At 37.4% G+C, this 23,589-nt stretch overlaps 2 protein-coding genes across 3 annotated transcripts in view; both read right to left on the bottom strand.

Moving 5' to 3' along the window:
- Positions 1–13,093, bottom strand: part of LOC122657534 (MLO-like protein 4) — a 52,095-nt gene extending 39,002 nt beyond the window's left edge. The window contains exons 1-14 of one of the 2 annotated variants that reach the window (XM_043852263.1): positions 13,080–13,093; positions 9,859–10,116; positions 9,714–9,771; positions 9,379–9,599; positions 9,180–9,296; positions 8,571–8,631; positions 6,254–6,345; positions 5,531–5,605; positions 4,684–4,769; positions 3,811–3,860; positions 3,677–3,717; positions 3,347–3,517; positions 3,202–3,237; positions 450–517 (exon numbers count right to left, since the gene is read on the bottom strand). In XM_043852263.1, the coding sequence (XP_043708198.1) occupies positions 450–517; positions 3,202–3,237; positions 3,347–3,517; positions 3,677–3,717; positions 3,811–3,860; positions 4,684–4,769; positions 5,531–5,605; positions 6,254–6,345; positions 8,571–8,631; positions 9,180–9,296; positions 9,379–9,599; positions 9,714–9,771; positions 9,859–9,984 (1,202 nt within the window). In that variant the 5' untranslated portion in view covers positions 9,985–10,116; positions 13,080–13,093. Of the gene's footprint in view, positions 1–449; positions 518–3,201; positions 3,238–3,346; positions 3,518–3,676; positions 3,718–3,810; positions 3,861–4,683; positions 4,770–5,530; positions 5,606–6,253; positions 6,346–8,570; positions 8,632–9,179; positions 9,297–9,378; positions 9,600–9,713; positions 9,772–9,858; positions 10,437–13,079 lie in introns of those variants that run through there. The other variant, XM_043852262.1, reaches the window with a different exon arrangement.
- An 8,771-nt stretch (positions 13,094–21,864) lies between these two features.
- On the bottom strand, positions 21,865–23,322 carry LOC122660421 (UDP-glycosyltransferase 88F4-like). Its single transcript, XM_043855724.1, has one exon. It carries the CDS (start codon positions 23,296–23,298, stop codon positions 21,871–21,873), a length of 1,428 nt encoding a protein of 475 aa, XP_043711659.1. The 5' UTR covers positions 23,299–23,322; the 3' UTR covers positions 21,865–21,870.
- Between the last annotated feature and the right edge of the window lie 267 nt (positions 23,323–23,589).

The following is a 23,589-nucleotide window of genomic DNA, read 5'->3' as shown; positions in this document are numbered from 1 at the left end:
CATTTAACCCAATTTTTGTTCCATCACCAAAACTATATCATCAGCAAAAAGCATACACCAAGGGACCAGATCTTGAATGTCTATTGATAGTTCACCTATGATTACCGCAAACAAATAAGGGGATAAAACTGATCCTTGATGTAACTCAAATGAAATTGGAAACCAAAACAATGATTAAGAAAATTAAATAAACTCAAAAGATTATGAAAACTTTCACTAACATTTCAATGTATAAAAGGCACAAATAATTCACGATGCAGGATCATACAAATTAGTATAAGATTAAGAGTTAAAAAAATGCATGTTCAGCAATTTATCTGAGTGCTGCAAGCTGCAAGCTGCAAGTACACATATTTTCTAAAGAAATTTGAGCATTATTTAAGTTATTTTAATAATGTAAGAAAAAATTACGCACACAATGAAAGCAATATCTATGGGTAGAAACATACCCAGAAGTTAGGCGGATGACAATCATAACATGGTTCTTCATGAAACATGATCGTTGCTTGAACCCCCACTAGACAAACAAATAGCCAACTAAAATCAATTATATTTACAAATAACAGGAAAATATTTTAATTTCCAAATAGTTTTACAAAAAGTATCTCAAATGCAAAAAGATTTTGACTGGACTAGTTCTTCAGCTGTTTAGAATAAAAATGTGTTGCAGAAAGGGAAAACATGGTAGGATCAACAGTCCAACATACTATGCAAGAGAAATTTAAACTGAAAAACTTCCTGCGCTGTTGTATCAACCATCAAAAGTATCATATTCCATTTCACATAAGAATTTTTATCTATTGTATTCTATAGATTTTCCTTTCACCCCACAGTAAAGCAGGGATTAATTACTGCAATTGTAGAAATTATCAGAATGCCTTAAAAAGGCATAAGAGAAGGGGAGGTTGATCATATTTTCAAGACCAACTGAATCTATTGGTACCATGAAATTTCGGTCTCTAAATAAATGAGCTTCCACCTAGATTTGGAAAGGAGGGAGGAGGAGGGGGATGCGCACTCAAGTAGATATTGGATTATCTTGAAGTAGAATGGGGAACTTTGTAAACTTTTTCCAATGCTTTATAGGTTGGTCACCATAGTTGTCAAGGCGTCGCCTAGGCGCTGCCAAATATCAGTTAAGTAAATGATTATTTACTTAAGATATTATTCATAAATAAGAAATAACCTCTCATTTGAATCCAATAAAAATAGTTAAAAAATAAAAGTCCAAAAGGACAAAAAGTCAAACCCCTAGTTCAAGAACAAAAACTAGATTTTCGACGGCAGGTAAAATTTTCAACTTTCTAATGCTGGGGTTTTTCTCAAATTTAAAAATTCCATAAATTTTAATATGGTAAAACATTGCTAAAAACCAAATGAATAGTAAAATATTAATTTTGTTTTGATATCTAAAAGAATATTTTCAGTCAGAACAATTTAAACAGCATTCGAGCACATCAAATAAGGTTTAGCCAGAACACAACTCCTTTAATATAAATTAGATTTAAGCAATCTTGGATTTGTTGGAAAGCTGGTTTTGTGCTCTACGTAATACAAAAAGTCTCATGTAAAAATAAAATTATTTGACCAGTCAAACTTCTTAGAGAACAAAAACATTTCTCTAGATCGAGAGCAATTTAATTACTTATAGATAAGATCATATTTTCTAAGAACAGTATAAACCAAATGTGAGACTAGGTATATCAGGACAATGACCAATTCTAAGAACAATATAAACCAAATGTATGTTTTGATTGTTTCAAACATCCAATAGCTTGCTTTTTTAGTTCTGATGTCTTCTAGATCTATGTTGATTTTTGATGACTTGATGTGGCTTAATATTGATTTTTTATGACTTGATATGACTTAATGTTGATTTTATGACTTAATGTGGCTTAATGTTGATTTTTTATGATATAAGGTATACATTGTAGCACACTAAATAATGTTAGACAAGAGGGGAAATAAAAAATAACACTTGGGCGCCTTGTCGCCTAAGCACAAAAGCACTTAGACGCCCCTCCACCACCTTGGATCACCTTGACAACTATGTTGGTCATTACTAAAGAATTTTTTTTTTTTTGGGAATAAGAACTTCAACCACATGCTTGTTCTGAAATCTGTTATAGAATGATCATGTAGTCTCCATTTTGAGAAGGCCATTTTGCTAAAATGATCACAATATTTAATTAGATCCTTGGAGGAAGAGTAATTGATATCGTAGAAATATTCGGCAACTCAGCATGAAAGCTATAAGCAACGTTTTTTGGGTAAGTTCTTTGATGACTCTTCGATGAAAGTGCCGCAGATTTGCCACACGAAAAAATTTCAGTTGTCCCCATGCCTCCAAGAGTAAATTTTTTACATCCATTGTATACTTGTTAAAGTTTTCATCTCACTAATTGATGTCAGGTGAGCAAGGCTGATGAGGTGGATCACCTCTTCTTTGTGAGATTGCAAAATAGGTTTCGGGTACTTTGTTAAAGTTTTCATCTCACTAATTTTGTTTTTTTTTTTTTTTTTCTTTTTTGGAGGGGGATGGGGGGACGGATCTAATGGAGCCATCCAATGGCTGGGAATTAGAGGGAAGTTAGGGTACTAACATGGAACTAATCTCGGTCGAAACTGACCAAAATCTCCGAGTTGTCTCGGTTTCAGGCCTGGCCAAAACGAAACCCATTGTCGAAGCCCAAGTTTTGACCTTAGGTTTCAACCCAAGGAAGCCCAGTGTCGAAACCTCGAAACAAGATCCGGCACATCTCGGTTTTAGGCCTGACCGAAACCAGATCCGAAACAGAGATCTCGATCCTTGGGTACTAATGGATTTTTGCCTATAAATAATAACAATGGAAGAAGGTCAGTACTTGGGTTGTGGTTGTTTTTTAATTTGTTAGTTTTTTTTTTGTTAAATTGGTTTTCTGTTGTTTTCGATTCGTCGGATACATCCCTTGGTAGTTATTCATCTCCTTCTTACTTCTTGTTCATCATCTAGCACCATCACATTTACAGTAAACCCCCCCCCCCCAAAAAAAAAAAAAAAGAAGATAAATATAATTGTCCAATATCAACCATACTATTAATGGGGATTTTTTATGACCAGGAAGCCGGTGTTTGATGAACCAATGCCTTTTATCCATATTTCTTTTGCTCTCTAATTTTTATAGGCATATATTTAAAGATGCATATAGTATGCCAGCTTACCAGGGACCAGATAAAAGTTGCCATTTCAAACGCATTCTGCATGCATAGTAACAAACATGAGAATGACAATAATCAAATAGAATTATCATACAGATTTAAGAAAACCAGCTCAAAATCAGATAAATTGATTGTGCAATATTTTCACCTGAAAGGAGATAAACTGTATCAACCATAACAGAATATCTGGCTTTCCAAACCAAAAGAGATCATCACGTGGCTTTACTTGTGCTGTGGCAGCAGGGCCCGTTGATTCAGAAATTTCAAGAGCTAATAGGGAGACAATATGTTGGAGTTTTGTACCAACCAACATTACCAGCTTTGAACATGTGTTTCCAGGCAAAAGGAATTTGAAAATTAATGATCAAAATTTCATATAATTGAAACAAACAAAATCTACTTATATTTTTTTTTTTTTTTGGTAAATGCAAAATCTACTTATAATAGTATAATAAAACAGAAGAATAGGGACGCTTACAATAACAGGGATAAAGGACACCCAGAAGTAGATATTAAGCCCTGCCACATGAAGATGACTTCTATCAGTCAATATATGAGCAGTAAAAGCATACAGTATTCCTCTCAATTTCCTCAGTTAGAAGAATACTTTACCATGAATATTTACGAAGATGCACAGTATAGCATAACCCCACAATGGCCAGCTGCAAAAATAAAGAATTTAAACCTATTAGGGATTGTTCATACCCAACTACCATAGCCTTCAGAATTTCAGTCATCTTATGAAACCTCAAACATAGAAATACTCAGTAAAGGATCCCGCCTTTTCTTTCATGACAATCTAACCAGATATTAGAACCAGAGACTATCTTTCAATATTGCTCTACCATACTTTGGAAGGGTATGGAATCAGAGAGAGTGAGAGAGGGCCTCAACAAGTACCAAAGCAGATAATAAAGTGTTGATGTATACATTTACGCTGCCCTTCCCTAAAAGTTCAAGATTGTAGGTGAAACATTAGCGAGCATGGTATCAGAGCAGGGAGGTCATGTGTTCGACCCCTGGGAAGTGCATCGGAAGGTTTTTCCCGACATTTCTTCTCCCTAGGTGCCATGTGATCTTGGCCACGTGCAAGGACCATGTAATCTTGGCCTGCACGTGCGGGGGAGTGTTGATGTATACATTTACGCTGCCCTTCCCTGAAAGTTCAAGCTTTTAGGTGAAACGGTAGCAAACATAAAGAAAATGAACATGGCTCACAGTTTGATCCTCATGAATGAATGGAGAACACCAAAAGTAGGCTCAGTATGAAAAAAATCCTTAGAGTACCTCTAGGGCTGGCCCACATTCTAACTGCCCAGAAATCAATACTCCCTTCCCCCTTTTCTCTACTCACAGAAAAAGAGAAAATATCAGGCACAATCCACTAAGAGGTTGTCCTTCACGAGTTTGATATTGCCAGCAGTGAAGATAATAGAAAGCACAAAAAATAAGTTAGAAGTGTAGAATCATTGTGGGAGAAGATACCTGATACCTACTATGCCATGAAACTTATCCTCCATGCTCCGGACCATATATTTATGAAAATCATAGGAAAGTGGCAGTTTATGATTCTGGGAAGAGTAACATGAGGATTAATGTAATAACACATTTAAAATAATAAAAACAAGGGAACAGCATTCTAATATGAAATGGTCAATACAGAGGCAATTACAGTTTGGGAGCAACAATAAGTAATGCTTGCCTAATATTATTTCAACAGAATAACAGGAAAGAATATTGAACTCTAAGACTAAGAGAAAGTACAGAAATAGTGAAACCCTTCTATGCAAATGTTCGCGAAATGATGCTAAAAAGTTCGTGAAGTGTTTATTAACTCTAAGACAATTGTTTATTGACTTAATATTAAATCATGCATATGATACGGTATGAAACGCCAAGTGCAAGAGACACGCCCAATCAATTACATAAGCAAGTTGCACTTATAAACAATCTAAGATCATATCTGTGTTCAATTATAAGTTATTAACATTCAGTAAGACTAACTCTAGTCATACTGTGTGCACCATTGCAATTATCAATTTCTTTTGTATTAAAAGTAGGATTAAATTAGCTCTCGTGTATTCATTTAGCTTCCAGTGTACTCTTTTCACATATTTTATTATAAGGCATGTAATGTATATTCTCCAGCTCTCATTTGGGAAAAAAATCATATTGCTTTTCAAATAGATCTTGTGAGGTTTGTAGATGGTATCTGAAAAGAATTACAAATTATTGAAACATGAGGATAGTGAATCAGTGAATGACTAATTAATAAGGTGATCTTAATATTCTAGTTAAGAAACTCCATTAGCATAGTTAACTGAGAACTTACAGTGATGAAACCCAAGCGTAGTGCCATGTAATCGGACTTCTCAATAGAACTTTTGAACTGACGTAGAAAGCAAAGCTGCATTAAGAACCAATTTCATGATCAACTTGATGATGCAGTACAGCTCTATACTACATGTTATAACATCAAAAGTCGAAGTACTAATCAAATTAAAGAAACAGACACGAATTTGATCAACTCAGCCAGAAAAGCCAGTGACTAGACTCAACTTCTAAGAAAGACATCATTAAATTTAATTCATTCAACTACATTTAGAAAGTAATCAATTGAGATGTCATTCACATTGCTGAGTTCCAAAAGAAGAAATAAGAAGATTCAGAACATTTTGTCATGAATAGGGTCAGAAATAATAAGAGATCTAACCAATTGATTCACATGTTTAAACATAAAATCAGTCCAAAAACCAGGCCACCCAACAAGAGATTTCAGTAGCAGAAGAATTATACTAGGTAACAGCTTCAAATGATTAAAAGAAAGATCCAAGAAACCATTTTAAGAGAGAAAAAAGAAGAAGTCTACTAATTCTACCAAATAATTCTTGACTCTGCTTTTTTGTAAACAATCAACACATCTTCCAGACCGCCTCATAGCCCTTATATAGAACTTCATAATCAAAAGAATAGTAGATGCAAATCCAAGAAGCTCAACAATATCTGAATATAAATATACAGAAAGAAAAACAATAATAGAAGCATGGATTATCACCATCCAAATGAGAACCCTGCTCCTGCTCCATGGATGGGATGTGTGATGGAAGACAAAAGTAGTCTGCCGCCTCATCACCTTGTTCCTTGTTGCTATATCACCAATTTTGATATCAATAAAAAAACATAAGAAAATCACAATTATATAAACTATGGTGCCATTCAGGTGATAATATTGCAAACCGTTTGGAAAGAAGAAAAAGAATACATATTATATCAATAGAAATATAACATAGAATCTGCAAAACTTTAAAAAATGAACATCATGATTGTAGTAGTAACAGATCAAATGATAAATAAATGAGAGGTAATACTCAAGGACCAACAAGGCGCCTCTTTCAATATTAGCACAAGAAGGAAAATGAGATATTTCCAGCAAGATTATGTAAGTCACTAGAGGGTGACCTATCCAGTTCCTTTTTGGTTACGTACGACAGTTTGTACTTATGGCACTAGGGTAGTTCAAAGCCTTTTCCCCTTCCCTATGTATGAAAATGTGAAAAACCAAAAAAAAAAAAAAAAAAAAAAGCAAAGGAAATTGCTTTAAGTATAAAACCAAAGCAATATCTTGGGTTGGGTCCTGGTAACTTGCCAGTGTCCGTGTTGGTTGGCCCTAACTAAGAGATTACCTAAACAAAAACAACATTAACAGGGTACCCTAACCAGGCCTTCTTCTAAGTATCTGTTTGAACAATCATAAAGAATTTAAATGTATTTTGAAGGGTCCCAAAATTAATCCCTATTTAAGGTGTTAAAAGTATTCTGATCAAGCTGAATTTTTGCATATGATCTTTCAAATGGGACCTATCGAATTGCCAATCCTGATACTCTAAATCTAAGATACAAGACAAGTCATTGGATCCCAAAGCAACACAAACTTTCAAATACAGTTAGTTTGAAGGAATCTAATTCTTAAACATCTTCCAACATAAAATATAAGCCTCGATCTAACATATTGTTGTGATTGATTGGTAAGGGCTCCAACTGACACATCCAAATACTTTTTCAGCTCCTTCTGTACTTATCTTAACATCTTCTGATTGGTCAACTTCAGAGTCCACATTCATGTTCTATTGTACCAGCATTAGAGGGATTATAATGCAGGCCCAGTCCAAAATTGGTCTTATCAACCTATCTCTAGGTGTTAAAGTGTTTGAAATTTGTCAAGCTCTACTTTTGAGTTTTTCTTATAAGGATGTCATCCCCCATGGCCCCATCAGATTACACATTTGAATAAGAGTTTACTTGTTAGTGTATGTAAGATGTGAGCTCTTCTCTCCTACTCATCTCTTCTCTTTTCTCCAAGTTATTATTCATGTGTACTGTTCACGGTTACCATTCACAGCCCAAGAACCATAGTTGTCACGGCGTCTAGGCGACCCAAGGAGTTGGGAGGGGGCCTAGAAGCAATGCGATAGCAACAAGGCAACCAACGCACCTGCCTAAGGGACCAACACGTCCAAGGTGCCTGGAGGCGTTGCCTTGACACAACTATGCCAAGAACAGCCACTTTTCTCTTCTCTTTCTTCTTTTCTTCATTCTCTCTTTCTTTCACCATTGAAATTTGCTGAAATCAACAACTAAACAAGCCTTTTCAACCTTGCTTGATCACAAAAACAATTCAGATCTGGGCCTGTGGAGCAGACAATCTATTTTTTATTCCTAACCGGGGATCTAGATTGGTTGGCTGCATCAAACTGACATACTTTAATTTATTGTTCGCGATCACCTTTTCAAGTACAATGATTTTTGTTTAGAAATAAAAATCATCAAGTTCTTGTAAGGTTTCCTTTTTGGTGAGCTAGCATAGTCCCTGATTTGATTTTTTATAAAAACCAGATTAGCAGGTGTTGACTATTGGTGGAGTGAGTCAGTTAAGTCCAATGATCACATATTGGGATGTCCAAGGAAAGTGATCACAACTAAGTTCTTTCAGGGGAACCAACCTCCTACTTCCTTAACCTTCAATTAAGATACATCCCCCAGCTGTTACAACCAAGATGTATTTAAATACCCATGCAACAACCCACTCCCTACAACTTAGGACTCAATGGACTAGTCAACCATTACAAGACTTATGTAGACTCCTCTAACATTCCACTACTTGAATTAACCACCACTATTCCTAAAGAGTAGGACCTTCCTCAACATACACAATTCTAAGAACCCAACAAACACCTCCCATGGACTGACACATGGACAACCACTAATAACAATACTTACACGTCTCACAGTCAATCCCTATCACAAGGCCTAATTGAAGAAAAGATAGGGAAAACATAGGCACGTAACAAATTCTTTGTGAATTAGTCACAGACCTTGCAAATTTCCTTCAGGCACCAACCTTGCCTGGTTTTCCCATGTCCTCCAGCTGTAAATCTGCATATACGGTATACCAAGTGAGAAACTATGAAAAGTAAGCTGTCATGTTCCATTTTTTAATATGTGCAACTACCTAAAGGTAACTGCAACAGAAGCAATGGCAGGGGAAACAACTACAACTACAGTAACAACGATTACCGTAATAGCAATGGGATAACTGGTGGAAAAATGTTGAGGTTCTCTATATTGATTTTAGGATTATTTTGCATGTATGACTGATCTTTGACCTTGGTTTCTCTGTTGTAAATTTTGTCTCATTTGAATGAAAGATTGAAAAAGGGAAAATCATTTGTCCATTGTAACATTATGTCTGTCAGTCTTGCATGAACCCATCTCTATCAGAAGCTCAAATACTTAAATTTCTAAAATGGCGAATGGCAACTGTTCATGCTAGAAATGTGGCAAGAGTTAAGTGAGAGTGGTAGTGGGGCATGTTGACTGGTGGACAACTTAAATCCCTATCTTTCTGCATCTCGTTGAATATTAGGTGTCACCACTATAAGAATGTAAAGAGAAATTCTAGAAAATAGACATAGGGACTCTACCTTGACCATTGATAAACCCACTGTAACACAGCTATACAACACATGAGTGATCCCAAGTACAAACAAGAAACGATGGAGCTGCTCAAGACCTTCAAATGAAACAAATGGTTCCCGACCCTGCAAAGCAAACAAAAGCTAGTGAAGCTACTCAAGCCACCATAGCATCTATCAAACATCAAACAAGTACAGGGCAATTTACCTCACCACATTGATGAAATGAAGAGGGATTAGTGATATCTTTTGCAGGAATATCCGTCAGATTCAGGGAAGAATGTGCACTTATAATTTCAATGTTGTCATAATCCTTCTCGGAGCAGAGGAAGAATCGACTATCGAAAAGTTTAGAATCAACACAAATCTCAGAAATCCATCTTGCCCATTGCCCCAGCATCAGAGATATAAGCCCAAGCAACATTAACTCTGAAACCCACAAACCAAAAATTTCATGAACCGATTTCAAGTAACAGTCTCAAATTATCCAATTCAACACCCAGATCAAAACACAAACAAATAGAAGCTCAGTCACTCACTAACCTTCTTTAATCTTCTCTAAAGAAGCAAGGAGAGCCTTCCTTCTCGTCTTCTTTAACCACTGAGAGAAACAAAAAAGTACCAGTAAATAAGATAAACTTCAAAACAACCCAAATGAAGTGTTGAACTGAAAACACACACTTCACACCTTTCCAAACCGGTAAATGGATCGTTCAACCAACAAGCAGCCCATAACCATCACAGTCGTCACCGTAGCAACAGACCAAGTTGGAGTCTCGGCCAGAGACCTCCCCCCAGCTAAACTACTTTCCATTTTCTCACATCAATCCCTCAAAATATCACACATTCTTAGTCGAAAATCAAAACCCACAACCCCAATGTAGCAGCAGAGAAGTATAGACAACAATAGAAGTAGAAGAAGAAGAAGGAGCAGAACAGTGAGAGACTGAAGATGAGAGACTCTGAAGCAGCAAGTCCAAAGCAGACCACCTTTCAGGCACTAGACGTTCATGGGTTCTTCCCAAAACCCATATTTTTAATGCTTCTCACTTGAAATTCGCCGAACAGAGCCATTTCCGAATGCATTGGAGTTGCTGCGATATGTCCCTTTCTCAGCTCCACAGTCGGACCGAATACCACATGGGAACAGAAGAAAAGAACCCATTAGATGGCGCTAGCAACATTGTTTATTTGGAAAAGAAATGTTTTGATTAGCTTGAAACATTTTACCCGCCATAATCTATAAGCCATTCTTGTCTTCTTTGTTTCTTTTAAGGTCTTGTTCGAAAATGAAATAAAGAAAAAACAAATATTTTCAGAGTTTTATTTGTCATTATTATTTTAAAAAAAAAACAAAAATGGAACAAATGCAAGTACAGTCTTTTTTTTTTTTTTCAATAAATAAAGTAACATGGTTTTAGGCTTTTAGCTGAATTGTTTGATTTAATTAAGAATAAAGATCACCTCAGCCATGTGAACCACAATGCTACGCGTTGTGTGAGTATTATTGTAGTAGTTGAGTTCCTTTATTGAGAGTTTGAGATTTGATTAGATGGAAAACAGTTTTTGAGGTGACAGTTGGAGATTGAAGAATTTATGTTAGTTAGAGAAGTAAATTTTGATTTTTGTTTAGTTAAAATATATATTGAATTTCTTTATTTTGATATTGTTTTGGACAATTTCAGTGACTAGGTTGAAACAAAAATTGGAATTGAACTCTTCAGAATGTTGTTATGAATAGCAGAAAATTTCAAACCGAAATCCATTAGTTGAAAATTCAATCGAGCTAGGGTTAACTTGACCTAATCTTCAACGTAATGAAATTGTTAAAATTGTTAATCTAACTTATTTGACTTCTCTCATGAATTAAGAGCGGTCTCTCAACTTCCATTCACATTGATCTTTAATTAGGTGAAGTCTCTCTTCCCTCCTTATTTTCATTACATCTCTTTTATTCTCTTTCAACCTTTTTGATCCTTTGTGCTCCAAAGAGGTGTGTTATCGTACCTCTTTAGGTAGATGTCACACATCCATGTTTTTTTGTGTCCATGTTCTGCTAGCTTAATATGTTGTTACATGTATATTCTTTTTCACCCTCTCATTATATTGCTTAGTATAGATTTTGCACGATTCATGTTACATGTTAGGATATATTTTCTTCTCATCTCTTCATATGGTTTCATGATTTAGATCTCTTCCAATATTTGATTCAAATGCACATGATTTGTTTATGGATAGGTTTCTTTGATTATTTTAGCCGTGTGTCTTCTTTTTGTTTCTTCAGTGCATTCTTTGATTAGGTTGCTTATATTGCATTCCATGTCTTCTTAAATATTTATGTTAGTACTCTCTTAATCACTTGATGGTTCTTATACTCTTTGAGTTCCTTGATGTTTAATGCCATATGTAATGATTACCCATTGGATTAATAGGGCTTATGTGTCTTATATTGATGTTATGTGTTGTTTATGCATGAAGGATAGACCTCTCGTATTCATGTCTTAGCATATGTTCACATCTTTTCTCTGTTTCTTCATAATAGATATACACTTTTGCATTAGGACTTGTTCTCCTGCATCCCATATTTGGTAATCCATGTTTATTCCTTGCATGATTTCAATTTTCTTTGATGGTTTTGCCATTAGTATAGAGTTTTAGTAGTACAGTAAGGGATTTGTTGTTTTCAATGTTTTCTTTGAGCTTTTGCCATTGGTTTACCTTTACAAGATTTGCCCCTAGTTTTAGGTATTTTCTAGATTTTTAGGCTTGTTTTAGTTCAATGGGCATTTTTTGTAATTTTTTCATTGTTTCATTGTACACGAATTTCATATATATTTTCTTTGTTTTATGGTCTAGTCAATTAGGGTTTTCCTATCGTCTTAGATTAGGTTGATTTCTATGATTTTCCTTTATTTTTTATTGGGAAATTTATGAAACATCCCCTGAAAATGGGTCGAAACACAGATCACCCCCTGCAATTTGAAAATACTCAGATCACCCCCTATATTTGAGCCCAATACTCAGATTGCACCCTGCCGTTAGTTGAGTGATGAAGTCAGCTAGTTAAATTTTTTGAAAACCCTAAACTACCCTTTGGTTAATGTGAAGTTACTTTTTATCCTTGGATCTAAAAAACCCAATTTTTTTTAAGTTTATAAGGATGAGGGGAATCAGAGGGGAATATTCCCTCTTTTTCCCCAAATCAACAGAAAGACAAATGAAACCCTTAGGGATCTGCCCCAAGGAAACGCCGTAAATGGCGGCCAAAACACCGTGACGACGGCCCAATAATCCCTGCGAAGGGTGGTGATAGGCCGACGACCAATCGTATGGGTTCAAACGCCGTGAATCTCCGACGATCCTTGCACCTCACGAAGATTCTTGAACTCCAACGAAGCTGGACCCAATCATCTCATACGCCGTGAACACCTAAAGGAATACAAAATGCACAAACTGAAATCCTTGTTTCTCCCACCACAAAACCCCAAGACAAATCAGGAAGTTCGCTTTAGGGGTTCGATTCCACTAACCGAGAACCCTAAATAGAAAGAGAGATTTCGGGGGAGGGATTTCAAAAGAGAAAAATCAGGGAGAGAGAGTGAGAAAAATCAGGGAGAGGATCATTGTTATAGAAGAGAGAGATTTCAGGAGAAACAAAAAGGAAAGAATTGCAGTCTTCGATTTCTGCTTCTAAAAAAAGAAACAAATTTCTCTGCTTCATCGTTGTTGATATTGCCGTCGCGAGCTGAAACCGTAAAAGGAAAGAGAAATGCACTAACCTGTTTCGCCAAATGTTTACGGATTCGGATTTCAATCTAAAACAAAGAAAGGAACTGAAAACCCCAAAATTTTCCAATGGAGACCGCTGTCTCTTGGTTTTTTTGTTTTTTTTCCTTCTCTCCGACGAACTTACAGGTGTGAGGAAGAGGATGAAATTAGGTTGAAGATGAAGGAAAGGATAGTATTGTAAATTTAATTCTAATGATTTAGTACAAGGGTAAAATAGTCTTTTCACATCAATAACTAATAGCAAACTAACTCCGTTAGTGTAGAGGGGGTGATCTGAGTTTCAACCCATTTTTAAGGGGTGTTTCATAAATTTCCCTTTTTTATTTCTTCATACATTAGCGCTATGGTTTGCATTTAGGTTCATGTGACCATGTCCAAGTTTGCATTGTTGTATTATGCTTTGTATTTTGTTTCTTCTTACAAATTGTATTTAACTATATAGCCAAACTTTCGGATATATGGTTTCTACCTTATCCTCTATTTTTTCTTTATATTTTTGTATACTAATCATTCCCTTGTAGCCAAACGTTTCAGGTATGTGCATTCTAAACCCTAACCTTTTATTTTTTGTATCCTTTATAGTATTCTAACCTTAGTTAGAATAAGTTAAATGTAGTTTTTTTTTTCATTTTAATTGCGCAGATCGGGGTGCCTAACACTTTTCTCGGGATGCAACATCGATCTGTAGTTCGTACCAAGACTGATGGTTTGATTAGTCCTCAATGAATAGTTGGGGAGTTAACTTTTGTTTTGTATGGGTCTTAAGCCCTAATCTAGGTGGCGACTCTAGTTTTTTTTTTATTTCTCTTTCTCTCTTTTCCCCAAAAGAGGTGAGGTGGAGAACACTTGGCATTTTGCCCAATACTATCACAGTGGCACCTCCACTGGCAACAATTTTTAGGTCTAACTTGTAATGTGCTTAGCATATATGTTATATTGTATAACATGTTTTTCTGTTTTGCATGTTCAATGTCATGCATTATGTATGGATGTAGAGCCCCAAACGCTTAGGGAACGATACACTAATTGTAAAATTGTATGATAACTGACCCAATACTTTATTGGCCCAATTCTACCAGCCTAGATATTGTTCATCACATCTTGGACCGACCCGGTTCATGTGTGGTCCTCAATGTCCAGGTCAACTTATGACTCATTCAACTTTGTACCAACATTTGTTAACCTTGTTTAGGTCAAATCTTCCAACTTATTCTTACTAGGCCAGCCTTAAGGTAGCTCATGTCCTTAAATTCTTCCCAAACCTATACATAGGAATATATGGTCAAAATTTTCAAGAATCAGTATTCTTATAACACTGAAATGGAGCTCAAACTAGGGACCTTGAGACCACCCAACAAGAGTCTATTAAAGGGTTCATTTAGCATCTAATGAGGTTCAGAGGTAATGCCGCATTAATGTGGGACTAACCCACAAAAAAAATAACAAGTCAAGATGATCATTAATAACTTACAGTATTCATATAGGCACTTGTTTGCCCAACCCCTAACCACTATTGATCTCCTAGTAGAAGTGGACCATCAAGTGGAAGATGCCTTGAACCCACTCACGTACCTCATGGGAATCCTAAGTAAGGTCTGTTTGAGACTGGCACGAAAATTAGGGTAATAAGAAGAAATTTTCAAATTAAAAATATTGAAGTTAACGTTGCGGCCTTGACTACCGGAGCCTCTTTACAATTGAACATAGTATCACTTCCAAACAAAAAAGACATTTTACCAACTTAGGGATGCCCTTGACTTTAGTCTTTAAAAAGTTACATCAAAAGAGACTCCTAACCAAGGTCAAACCAAGAAATGTATCAACCTCATTACTAAGGTGGTATAAGAAGAGCTATATTGTATATAACACAACAACATGGGCATGCCACTGACAATTGTTATCCTCTGACACACACGATATACCTTCTTGTTAACCATTGATTTCTTTGTCATGCTACACTACTTTTACTTAAAATATATTATGTTTATCCTTAAATTAATGATTAAATGTTAAATAACAAATCTACCTTCTATCTCTATTCATTATGTTGAATTATTTTATGCTTATATAATTATTGTAATCTTTATTACAATTCCATATACCAAATTTTTTAGGTTCTAAATACAATTTTGGCCTTATTGTTAGGCATTTTGGGTGAAGAATCATGTTATGAGGTTTTTTTTTTTTTTTTTTACTAAAAGATCATATATTAAAAACTACCACAAAAAAACAAAAATACAAGGACTAGGGACGAATACAACCCCAAAGTACAAAGAAAAAAATACCTAATATTTCTCCACCTTCGGCTACGCCATCAATAGGGAAAATAAAAGGCCAACAGACAGAAACAAAAAAAAAAAAATCAGGAATAAACAAGTCTGAATCTCGATCTACCCTGAGCATCCAAAGCAAGGTCATCTAAAATCAAGGCCGGAAAAGACACCATCACCGAAGAAATCTATTGAGTTGTTATAGATTTTGCCAAGAAATTAGCCACAGGTTTTGTTTCCGGAAGCAATGAGAGATTTTCCACACAATCGAGTTCAATTATGAATACAGACCAATCCAGTGCTGTCAAAGGAACCATGGAACAAAAGACCTCGACACAAGCATGAAAATTGCCACTAAATTACACTCAATCTAGAGGTCAGAGATGCCTTGGGATTTTGCAAATTCTAACCCCAGGATTAAAGCATGAAACTCAACCTCAAAATTAGTCACCATTCCCAGAAATTCCCTAAATGAAAAAATAACCTAGGCATCAGAGTTGAAAATTCAATTAATTTTGGTAATTGTACATTAAATAATCAAGTTTCTTAGTTTTTCCATATTTTAAGTTAAAAGCAAGGCAAATCATTTATCTATTTTTAATATGTTTGTTTCGTAAAGACATCTAGAAATTAATCTTTATATAAATTACGTTAGATACATTAAACTATCATGTGACAAGTCTTTGGTTTTGAAAATTTTTGTGGGGCCTATCGAGATCATTTCCTACATTAATAGTAGTTCGATCCAAATTAGTAACTCGATTAATAATAGGCATTGGCTTCATCACATTTGTAATATATGTTTGTGAGCATGAACTTCTTATGCATTTTAATTCAATCCATTCTTAACTCATGCTTCTGATGTCAATATTTCCATTTTCCTTAATGGGTTTGTTCTTAACTTTATGATATCAATTCTCATTTTGGGAGGGCTTGCCTGGTAGCCATAAAAGTAGGTCCCCAATCTCATGGAGGACTTTGAGCCGGCCAAAGCTCTTGGGAGGGTTAGGCTTTAGTAGGATTTATGTCTATTGATTCTATATAGTCTGAACCCTGGGTCCTAGGGTTGCAAGACTTTTGACTCCCCCCTCCCCTCGTGTATCAATTAATTATCAATATTTCTATGATTGATGAATTATTACTAGGTGATCATTGAAGTGTTGATCTTATCAGCCATTTGTTTCTCCCTTTTATTACCCATGTCATATGTAGAATTTTGATTTTACCTCTTGAATCTGGCAAGGATGGATCTGCTTGTTGATTCGTATGGGTCATGTAACCACTTGTGCCATAGTCCAACACATTTATTGCAATGACCTTGGTTTACCCTTTCCCCTAACAAAAGAAATAATGGAAAGTTGTGTGGAAACTTCGTATCCACCCCTAGTTTAAGGAATTCTTATGGAAGGTCCTGCTCGTGAATTTTTTTTTCTTTGGATGCTTTGTGCCCTCTTTGTCATATTGAAATGAGACCATGGCATTTATGTTTTTTCTTGCTCTATTTATAAACATTTGTGATTTGCTGGGCCTCTTGGATTATACACAAAATTCGTCCAGGCTCCTTCGCTGGTTAATTTGTTTTGAGTCCTTATGTTGCTCATCCTATTATACTTATCTTAATGCGTCTTGTATTTTGTCAGTTTTAATTGTTACGATGTATTTTATTTGATTTTTTTTCGAAATAAATGTGTTCTAAAAACTCTTTCCCCCCTTCCCATGTGATTTCTGTTATTTACAAATTGACTTATGATCTCTCCTTGATGACTATGTCCCCTTTGCATTCTGTACTGTTCATAGACCTATTATGCCTCTTTATGGTTATCTACTATCACCAATTGTGGCACCTTTCATTCATAATTTGTGAAGGTCATGTTGACCCAATCACTTGTAACGGTGATTGCACCTCGGTTTGTTGTATCCTTCAAAATTTCATTTTGTTTCATTGAGTTGTGGTGTTTGGAAGAATATGTTGTCACCAAAATCCAGAAACATCATGTAGGGTTTGCTCCATAGTGGAGGATGGGAACAAACAGGTAGAAGTATGATTGGATCTTGGTTGGTGCAGGGAGAAATTAAAAGGGTGGCCATGAGAATTGTTTGATGTTCTCTTGGGATTATTTTTTCTTATGACTAAGTTGAATGTTTTATTGTTATGTAAGATCAATATATGAAATCTATAGCCACTAGGGTTGTTTGTAGGGATGGAGATAGTAAGTTATCTATGATAGTAGAAAACAATGTAGAGCTGGTTCTAACAAATTAATCTATTTTTCTTCTTTTACAAAAAAAATCTTATGCATTTTGTGTGAACTAATGTGGCCTATACATAACACAGAAGCATTAAGTAGTGGGGATGGGGATGATTCATCAAATAACTACCTTGATGGAAGATAGTTATCAAATGGGTACTTAAGTGAGTTGAGGTCCCTGGCCTTGGTTTAATGTATGCAACTCACCACCAGAGCAGCCATTTCAGAAACCCAAAGGTTAGAAGACCTTATTCTAAAAGAACCGCCACCACTACCACCTGTAAATCGTCGTCACCAAACAAATAGAAAGTGTAAAGCTAGAATTGAACATCAGGTAGATCTTTCAATCGCCCCATCTCCCTTCCAAAAGGCAATGATGAAAATTTATGCACCCATCCAGTCCCAAGCACTTGTCTACATTGATGATATCCTTCTTTTCTCTAATACAGAAGAGCATCAGCAGTTACTTGCTCAATACCATGCAATCACTATGCAATATGGCATCATGCTCTCACCAAAGAAGATGGAGATCGGAGTTCCCAAAATAGATTTCCTTGGTGTCACAATTAACAACGGAAAATACGAGCTTCAACCTCATATTGGAAAATCTCTCCTTCAGTTCCCTGATGGCCCCCTCACAGTTCAACAGCTTCAGCAATTCCTTGGTATTATCAACTATATGACTAAGTTCATTCCACATCAGACTCAGCATATAGGACCCCTGAACAGCCTTCTTAAGAAGAAGCCTCCACCATGTTTAGCAGTACATACCAATGTAGTCAAGATTCTCAAAGATATTACCCAGGCTCTCCCCCCTCTACAAATTCCTTCTACAAGTCTCAAAATTTTGTAGACAAATGCAAGCGATGAACAATGGGCAGTAATTCTCTTAGAAGAGGCAAAGGATGGCACCAGATAAGTCTGTGGTTACAAAAGTGCACAATTCAAACCCTTAGAACAACATTACCATTCCACCTTCAAAGAAATATTGGCAGTCAGGTGAGGCATTGAGAATTTTCAATTCTACCTCATTGACCATACATTCTAGGTCGAGATGGACAAGTCTTCTTTCCCCAAGATGCTTCAGTTCAAGCAAAAAGTTCTCCCTAAACCACAGCTTCTCCATTGGGCAGACTGGTTTTCACAATGGTCTTCTAAGGTCAAGCATATCAAAGGCAAAGATAATATTCGTGTAGATTTTCGCACTAGGACAAAATGGCCAATCCACTCATCTATCCCTATTCTATGTAGGCCACTCTGGTATTCCTCTCATTCCCGTGCTTCATCTTCCCAGCCCACTTCAGATGAACCAGGACCATCTAAGCCACCACTACCAGATCCCCCCCTTACCTGATCTTGTGCATCTTCTACCCATTCTTCCCCCAGAAGTTTATTCCGATATTTCTGGCAGGATCATAGTTGGTTACAGTACCCAAACATACCAATCCCTACTTGCAGTTCTTGTCCACAAATATGGTCTCCAATATAATTGGATGGTTTGTCATCCAGATTATCCATACCTCACTCTTTTCACTATTACACAGTTCTATATGTTTGAAAAAGAGTTCGTAGTATTCTTTTGGCATCTGTTAGTTCACGAAATTGCCATGTGTTTTTCCATCCCTAGCCTCATCCATTACTTACGACGGTCCTCCTCCCGATACAGGTTACTGTCCAGGAACAACACTTTTCTCCGTCTTGAAGTTTCTTTTCACTTTGCAAGATTTCTTCAACTCTTTGATCCTATACCTCATTGGCTAAGTGTTTTATCCAGCCTCCCTCATAACCACCCCTTTGTCACTATCCTCTTCCATTGACCTATTGAGCATATTCACCCTGATCTTGTTGAGCCCCCAATCCTTGACCAGCATCTCATAAACTACAGTCCTTCTTTCTCCATCCTTGGAACATGTGATGATGATCTCTTCGCCCAACGTGATGAGAGTGATTCTACAAGAGATAGATGGAAGCAGTTCATGTGCAACATGTGTATAGAAAATCAGGTGGACCCAGCTACTTTACCTCCCTCACTTGTTGATTCCACTTGCACTGCATGGGTCGTCAATAATGAGCTACAACATCCAATGATCCGTCACATCATGAGGCACCATGTAGAATATGAGGATCACTAATACTTTCACTATGACACAGGTCTCGATCCCTCCAGCAGCCCCGAGACAGATTAAAGTAGTTTAATTTGTCGTGTCATGTATGCTTTAATAATATGCTTTGTATTGTTCAGTCCGGATTCTAGTTGTTGTTAAGTCCGCTTGTGTGTCTTTGTAATGGCTATATATAGCTTATTTCCTTGATGTATTGGATCATCTGAAGTCTATCCAAATGTTATTGGTATTAGAGCCAGCTTGGTATTCTAAGTTTCTCTTTCTCTTACTGGAGGGAGCTCTGCTCCTTCCAAGGTGTTTTTTTGTCTGAGGTAGTAGATTATTTTTTATACCAAGTATACTCTGGAGTTGCCTTAATTAAGGATCCTCTCCATCAGAACGGTTATGACGTTTCAGTTATAGGAAAATCATTACCATCTAAATAATTTTTTAACAACCAATCTGTGTCCATGGAAAGCAAGTGTCAAAACCTTGTTGTGATAATAAATAGTAGATTGGAGATTGCTCGGTTTGCTAGCTAGCTGCTATGGGTCCAATCTCATATGCTATGGTCTAGTAAAATGTGACCAATAGGGGGCGGCCATAGACGATCTAGATGCGTCTAGTCGTCAACAAATTTTATGATACAAAGTTAAAGGCAAGAGATCTCTACTTGGTCGCATGGTCTCTACACAAGAGTCTGGGCCAATGGGTGAGTACACCTTGGTATTTACCCAGGGGTAGAGGCGCCATCTCACAATGCCCTGTGAGAGGGCATGGAAAACACCACCAAGTAGAGATCTTTTCCCCCTAAAATTAATTAGAAAATAAAATGAGATCATAAACCCATGGTGTATCTTCCGTGGACTTCTAATCAAATACCTCTCTGGATCAGTAAACCCTATAAGACCATTAATTAAAGACTGTTTGAACCACCAAATAGATGCATGGACGTACATGAAAGTATTTGCCATTACAAAGGGGGTTAATGATTGAATTTGGTTTTGATGTTTTATATGAGGTCAATTAAGACCATTCCCTATATATCCAATTATCAGAATCACCAAGACATCTTTCCATGTGGCAAAACTTATCAAGATCATCTAGGAAACTATATGGACATGCATGATCATAGATATCTACACAACCATTTGTTTTAGTTTATTTATTTATTTTTATTTTTAATTTAAGGGAAAAAACTCTCTGAGCTTAAAGTGTCTACTACGCTTTCTCACATGAATTATTATATTAATTTTTTAAAGAGAGAAACACTGGTTAAGAAAATCAGTGTGAGATTGTTTAGATTACCCTAATTGATCAAAGAATCCTCTCCCTTATCCTATGTTTTAGGTTGGTAAAAAATGATTAGAAAAGAAAAAGAAAATCATAACTTTTTTTTAATTTGAGAAGAGAGATATACACATAAATCAATCATTGTTGTGTCATCATAGTTTTTGTCTTATTTTTATTTTCATTTCTTGACAACAAAACAGTCTTTTTTTTTTTTTGTTGACCAAAACATAGTCTTTTGGTTGTCTTTCTTATCTTTTCATTTTTTGGCAATCAAACATAGCCTTTTAGTTGTAAAAAAAAAGAAAAGAAAAAACATAATGAAATAGAAATTATGATTAGCGGTGTCAGTGGGTCGGGCTGGGCCGGGCTTGGCCTTAACCCTAACCCAACCCTGGCAGCCTTAACCTAAACCCAGGCCCAGCTCGACCCTGTTAGGGTCAAGCATACACTCAACCCAGCCCGACCCTGGCAGGGTTTTCCCAAGCCTGGCCTGGCCCTGATTGGCCCTGAATACCCATAACAACCCAGTGAGCCCACTTAACATATATATATTATGTATACACATAGCCCCAGTCCACTTAACAAAGCCCATTGTATATATAATATATATACATACATAGCCCCAACCCACTTAACTAAGCCCATTATACAAATAATGTATTGTGTATACAGAGTCGGGCTGGCCCTGCCAAGGCCAAGGCCTCAACCCAGGCCAGGCCCTGCCCTGCCAGGGCAAGCAAAATACTAAACCCAACCTGACCTTGTCTAGAACACAGGCCCGGCCCAGCCCTGTTCGGGCTCAGGGCAGGGTAGGACCGGATCGGGCTGGCATGGTCTTTTTAACACCCCTAATTATGATGATGCAATGATTGATTATGTGACTCTCTCTCTCTTCTCTCTCTTCAAAATCAAATTTTTATTTGAATTTTTTTGCTTTTCTTGGAATCCAAACATAGCATTACTGTGACGATGCAAACATCTGTCATCCCAGTTGGCATCAATTGATCCATGAATCGGCCAGCTTGGTGAAAGCAATTGTAGAAGAACCAGCCTCGGACCACGCAGCCATGGCCTCTTCCTTCATCTTTTGCCTCCGTTTTCTGAAAACCTTCCCTTCCTCCGATTCCATCAATACTCTCACACGTTTCTCAACCTCCGCCGCACTCACCATCCCATCTTCGGATTCTTCCATCGGCATCGCCAACTTCATCTGCTCCACCAAAACTGCCCTGTTCATGTGCTGCTCAACATAAAGAGGCCATGCCACCATGGGTACCCCTGCACATACCGCTTCCAACACCGAGTTCCACCCACAGTGAGTCACGAACCCACCCACCGATTCCCGATTAAGCACTTCCACTTGCGGGGCCCATTCCTTGACCACAAGACCCCGGTCTTTGGTCCGGTCCAAGAAACCTTCCGGTAACAAAACATCCAAATCCGAATCTCCCCGTTCCATAGAAAAGTGTTTCTTATTGTCCTCTGAGATCGGTTTTCGCAGAGCCCACAAGAATCTCTGCCCACTCTTCTCCAACCCAACTGCGATCTCCTTCACCTGGGCCTTCGAGAACACACCTCGGCTTCCGATACACAAGAACACAACGCTCTGACTCGGTTGCGCATCGAGCCATGACAAGCACTGACTTACACTTTCACCCTCCACAGATCGATTAATGGGGCTGGCGATCAATGGTCCGATGCAGTAAACAGGTGGAGTTGGAGCTTTTGGTACGCAGAGCCCATCAGTGATGGCTTTGATCACTCTTGACTCAAGGGATTCAAAAGTGTTCACTATAATTCCCTTTGATTTGGGTAGGCTGAAACTCATCTCTAAGAAGTAAGGGTAGCCCTCGTCATCTCGGTCAAGCAACCGTTCGGGCATGTGCGAGGCAGGGATGGGCGGCAAGCCCGGGAAATTCAGATCGGTGGTGTTGAAGTGCTTGAAGCTCTTGGTGGTTTGATTATGGATGGTGGGGAGATAGAGCAAGAAGGAGAGAAAGAGAGCACCTGTACTGATATAGTAGTATGTGGGGATGCCAAGATCAGATGCCACGGAAAAGGCTGGGGTAAAGCAGTAGTCCATGACAAAAGCTCGAATAGTGGAGGTTTCCGAGATGGTTTGAAGTGCATGGAGGAGGTTTGGGTTGTTGAAGCGAACAAGTTCGCCACGGACAGCTGCGCGGCTTCGATTGGGAGAAGGTACGATGGAGAGGGAAGGGAGGTGGTGGAAGGTGATGGAAGGGGTAGTTTCGGAAGAGCGGTGGAGGAAGGCGGTGACGTCTGGGGTGACAAATTTGTTTGCGGGGATGACGACGGTGACGGAGAAGCGGTGATGGTATTGGTCGAGAATGAGATTGGCTAGTTTCACGATTGATACGAGGTGGCCAATGGCCATGTCGGGGTATAACACTATAGTGCCTTCCATTTTTTATTCTTCTTTTCTACTTCAAATCCTGAAGTATGAATGAATTATATGTATATGGCTTGAAAATCTAGAACAAAGGTGGGGTTTTACTTTAGTGCCGAAGGCTACATCACTGCATGCGTCACCATTTCACTGGTTTTCTTTGTTAAGTCGGCTATTTTATCACTTCCCTTGTAAGTGTTAGGCTAACCTAAGCGACAAAAAACTTGAGATGCATGTATCTAAAGCATCATCCAACGGACTGTGATCCTCTACTTCCGCTGTCCGTGCGCCCGGTGTGCAGCCTCACAC

Source organism: Telopea speciosissima, chromosome 4 (genome assembly GCF_018873765.1).
Source record: "Telopea speciosissima isolate NSW1024214 ecotype Mountain lineage chromosome 4, Tspe_v1, whole genome shotgun sequence".
NCBI classification, from domain to species: Eukaryota; Viridiplantae; Streptophyta; class Magnoliopsida; order Proteales; family Proteaceae; genus Telopea; species Telopea speciosissima.
Note: the sequence above shows the minus strand (reverse complement) of the source record. Positions and strands in the feature narration are given on the sequence as shown.

What these genes read in the sequence shown, in the direction of transcription:
- LOC122660421 (XM_043855724.1), bottom strand. Translation starts at nt 23,298, where the DNA reads ATGGAAGGCACTATAGTGTTATACCCCGACATGGCCATTGGCCACCTC.